The sequence below is a fragment of the Corylus avellana genome, chromosome 10 (assembly GCF_965113065.1).
Source record: "Corylus avellana chromosome 10, dhCorAvel1.hap1.2, whole genome shotgun sequence".
NCBI classification, from domain to species: Eukaryota; Viridiplantae; Streptophyta; class Magnoliopsida; order Fagales; family Betulaceae; genus Corylus; species Corylus avellana.
Genome location: NC_142499.1, coordinates 1,421,609 through 1,425,238, shown reverse-complemented (window position 1 = coordinate 1,425,238; position 3,630 = coordinate 1,421,609). Strand labels below are relative to the sequence as shown.

Genomic DNA, 3,630 nt, shown 5'->3' with positions numbered 1-3,630 from the left:
TCATAATTGTAACAAAATAGCACCACACATGAAAAAAAAAAAAAAAAAAAAACTGGCCAACAAGAAGTAAGACGGACGGAGTGGACCAGTAGAGTATATTATAGTAGAGTAGGATTTATTTATTTATTTAGATTGGAGGAAACAAGCTAGGAGTGATAAAAGCTGGGAAAAAAGTAGGGTAACTACTCACGGATACGGTCGTAGGAATGTACGTATAATAGTGACATTTGTATGACGATGTGGTCGTGTCAGTGACCCATGTGGACGGGTTAAGTATAGAGTTAGGCTATCCCACCAACTTCGAAGCAAAATAACAAACTTGTCAAGTCAGGTCTATCAAAACCTTCCAAGGACTTGTTAAATAGGTAAGAAACTAGTCTTTTTCCCAGGCAATACGTAAGAATGCAGGGATTGGATCTACTGTGTGTTTGTTTATTTGTTTGTTTTTCTTTTTCTAACTAGCAAGAAGAAGAAGTACAAGCAAACAACGAAGCAAAATATAGAAAACTATAAAATTTAAAATACGGAAGATTAAAAAAAAAATCTTAACGGTAGTTCAGCCATAGTTGTGGAAGGAATCCTCAAAGATAAAGAATGTAATCAAAAAACATAAACTTGCAAGCTGTTTTGCACGAAATTAAAATATAGGATCTCAAAAAAGTAAAAAAAGTCGAATAAAAAATTAGGCTTTGATATCACTTGTTGTGCACGAAAGTTGATTATAATAGCCTATGGTAATATGGTGGATAGTGTGGACGGGTATTAATAGATAAATAAATAAATAAAAACCAATCTTAACTTGAGTATACTAAAAGGGCTCAACAAAAAAGAGTTAGTGAGCTATGACGAAAGAGATCTACTCTAGAAAACCAAAATGGGCGTTGGCGTGCGTAGCTCATGCGCCTCACAAAAGTGTGTGGGGTACAAGTATGGGAGTAGGGGACGCCAGATGGTTGAGCGGGGGTCGACAATGGAGGAGGGGACGCACGTGGATGGTGGAGGTTGTGAGTTTGTAATAGATCTAACTTTTGAAAATTCAAACATAAAAGAAAAAACTAAAGAACAAGAAAATGAGAGAGAAGCAAACAGCAGATGGAGAAGAGGAGGACATGGGTAGCGGGTTGGAGAGGAGGGAGAAGGTCGTGACAGTTTCTGTGAGGGAGCGAGCTTTTAAAGAGTGCGTGAGAATGGATCTATTGTTATTAGGATGTTAGACAGTTTAATAGAGGAGGCCGCAGAGTCTACTTAATTTTCCCAAGCAAATGGGTTTCGCATCTTAGCCTATGAAATTCATACAGCCAAAAAACATTAGTCGCATCCAATAAAGAACTACCGGTAGAAAAAATGCTTTAATATTTTAGAAATGCCATACTACTCTCACTCTTCGCATGTATAATCCAGTTGAATTTTAGATTTAATAGTAATTTTGTAAGTCATGTCAAGAAATGTGCATTTAAAAGTGTAATGGCATTTCTTCTTGGCATTTAGTGTAAAGTAAAAAATTCAAATTCCAATCTGAAGTTAGAATTGAACTCCAATTTGAAATTGTAAAAGCTGTTTATCAAGTGGGGTTCAAATGGGATTTTGGAGACAAGTTTTGAATTTCCAGGGACACACTTCATTCAGTAAAGTTGAATTTGCTCACCATCTTTATCAGTGGTTGGCAGTTGGGTCATTTCAGCTAACGCTTTTCTAATTCCATATTTTTATTTTTAATATTTATCCCTTTCTTTGTTTTTTGGTTCATAAAGAAAAGCTAAGCAGCCTAAGCTGGCGTTACACAAATACTTTTTTAGGCCAGCCTTGTTTACAAGCACTTGCAACAGGGAAAACAGAGCACCCCCATCATTCCAAAGCAAAAGCAAAAGAAAGAAGAGAGAGAGAGAGAGAGAGAAAAGCAAAGAAAGAGAGATCATAAAGAGAGGAATTCAAGGAAGAAGAAGGGTTTCTGTGCAGCTCGGAGACCATGCAGACAGGCGAGCACCCTCAACACTCGCAACAGTTAATGGTGCAGAACTCAGGAAGTCTCAGTTTCAGCAGCAGTAACTTATCCAAAGAGGACGAGGAGATGTCAAGGTCGGCTCTTTCAGCGTTCCGGGCCAAGGAGGAAGAGATTGAGAGGAAGAAGATGGAGGTCAGAGAGAAGGTTCAAACCCAGTTGGGCCGTGTTGAAGAAGAAACCAAGCGTTTGGCCACAATTCGTGAGGTATGTCAGATAAACTTTAACATCTGTAATTTAATTATATAATATGGCCTCGGAGAAACAAACAACCAAGATTTCTTGTGCATTTTCCTTCATATTTTGCTGATTCAACAAGACATAGAGCCATAAAATTCCCAAGATTTGTAATTTGAATGAAACCCTGATGTCATACAAGGAAGTTCAACTATATTTCTTGACAAATCTGAAGCACTTTTGGATGAAACAAAGATGATATAGGCTCACGCAGTAACCGAAAGTCATGATCTACACCAAATTACAAAAAAGATTCAACTTGCAACAAGGAATTTCCATCTCTGACCAAAAAAACATCAGAAATCTGTATTTCTCGTCAACCCTTTTGATGGCCATGGAAGATATTATTGTTAAATTTTCAAGAAATCAAAGACACTTCTTTTCTCAAAGTTTCTGGGGGGTGGGGGTTTATGAAGTCTTTCACATATCTATGACAGAACTATCAATTACTTGATAGTTCAAAGGTATCTTGCTGAAATGTTTTTTCAAGAATCACCCAAGCCAGCCAAAAACCATATATCCAGAATTACTTATTGGTATTTTGTGGTAATATTGAAATGGGCATCTTGTCAAGATATAGTTATAAAGTCGTTTTTCCTGACTCGAAACAAAATCATGGAACTAGCAGGAACTTGAAGGACTAGCAGATCCCATGAGGAAGGAAGTTGCAGCAGTCCGTAAGAAGATCGATACAGTAAACAAAGAATTAAAGCCATTAGGGCATACTTGCCAGAAGAAGGTGAAACTTTACCAATACCAAAATCTTGAACATTTTACTTTGACTGGTATGAGAAATGTAAATCAGAACCACTGAATTTGGGTTTATAAATTTGTTACAGGAGAAAGAGTACAAAGAAGCCCTTGAGGCTTTCAATGACAAGAACAAGGAAAAAGTACAACTTATAACCAAATTAATGGAGGTTAGTATCATAGCTTTGAAAAGCATATGAATCATTAATTATATAGCCTAATTTTGGGTTCTAATAAATCGTCATTTTGCTGATGATTTGATCATTTGAGCAGCTGGTGGGGGAAAGCGAGAGGTTGAGGATGAAGAAGCTGGAGGAGCTGAGTAAGAACATAGATTCATTACAATGAAATAGCCTTCTGCTAATAACTGATTAGGTTTGTGTAGGGTTGTGTGATGTACTTAAGACGACTTCTTTACATTTATATATGGGTGTTTTTTTTGTTTGGTGTATTCTACGGTTATCTTTGTTTGTTTCCTTAGAGCATTTCATGGAAAGCTGAGCAGATTTAGGATGGGAAATGCCCTACAAACAGGTTTGTAACTAAATGTCTCTGGATTTAGCATATTCTTCCCTTATTTTTTTGGGTTTTATGTTCAACTTTGTAATCTCTCTCTTTTAAGTTTTCTGTAATTTGTCTTTTCA

At 36.7% G+C, this 3,630-nt stretch overlaps 1 protein-coding gene across 2 annotated transcripts; it reads left to right on the top strand.

Annotated features, from left to right (window-relative positions):
- The first annotated feature begins 1,742 nt into the window (after window positions 1–1,742).
- Window positions 1,743–3,630, top strand: LOC132191893 (uncharacterized). Of its 2 annotated transcripts, XM_059607016.2 has the most exons (5): window positions 1,743–2,206; window positions 2,865–2,975; window positions 3,076–3,156; window positions 3,260–3,361; window positions 3,468–3,630. In XM_059607016.2, exons 1-4 carry the CDS (start codon window positions 1,967–1,969, stop codon window positions 3,332–3,334), a joined length of 507 nt encoding a protein of 168 aa, XP_059462999.1. In that variant the 5' UTR covers window positions 1,743–1,966; the 3' UTR covers window positions 3,335–3,361; window positions 3,468–3,630. The 2 variants fall into 2 exon arrangements, with proteins under 2 accessions (XP_059462999.1, XP_088367437.1); XM_088511311.1 differs by having other exon boundaries at window positions 1,745–2,206; window positions 3,260–3,630.

Coding starts and splice junctions, on each gene's coding strand:
- LOC132191893 (XM_059607016.2), top strand. CDS start 1,967: ATGCAGACAGGCGAGCACCCTCAACACTCGCAACAGTTAATGGTGCAG. Junction 2,976..3,075: donor GGCATACTTGCCAGAAGAAG/GTGAAACTTTAC, acceptor AATTTGTTACAG/GAGAAAGAGTACAAAGAAGC. Junction 3,157..3,259: donor TTATAACCAAATTAATGGAG/GTTAGTATCATA, acceptor TCATTTGAGCAG/CTGGTGGGGGAAAGCGAGAG.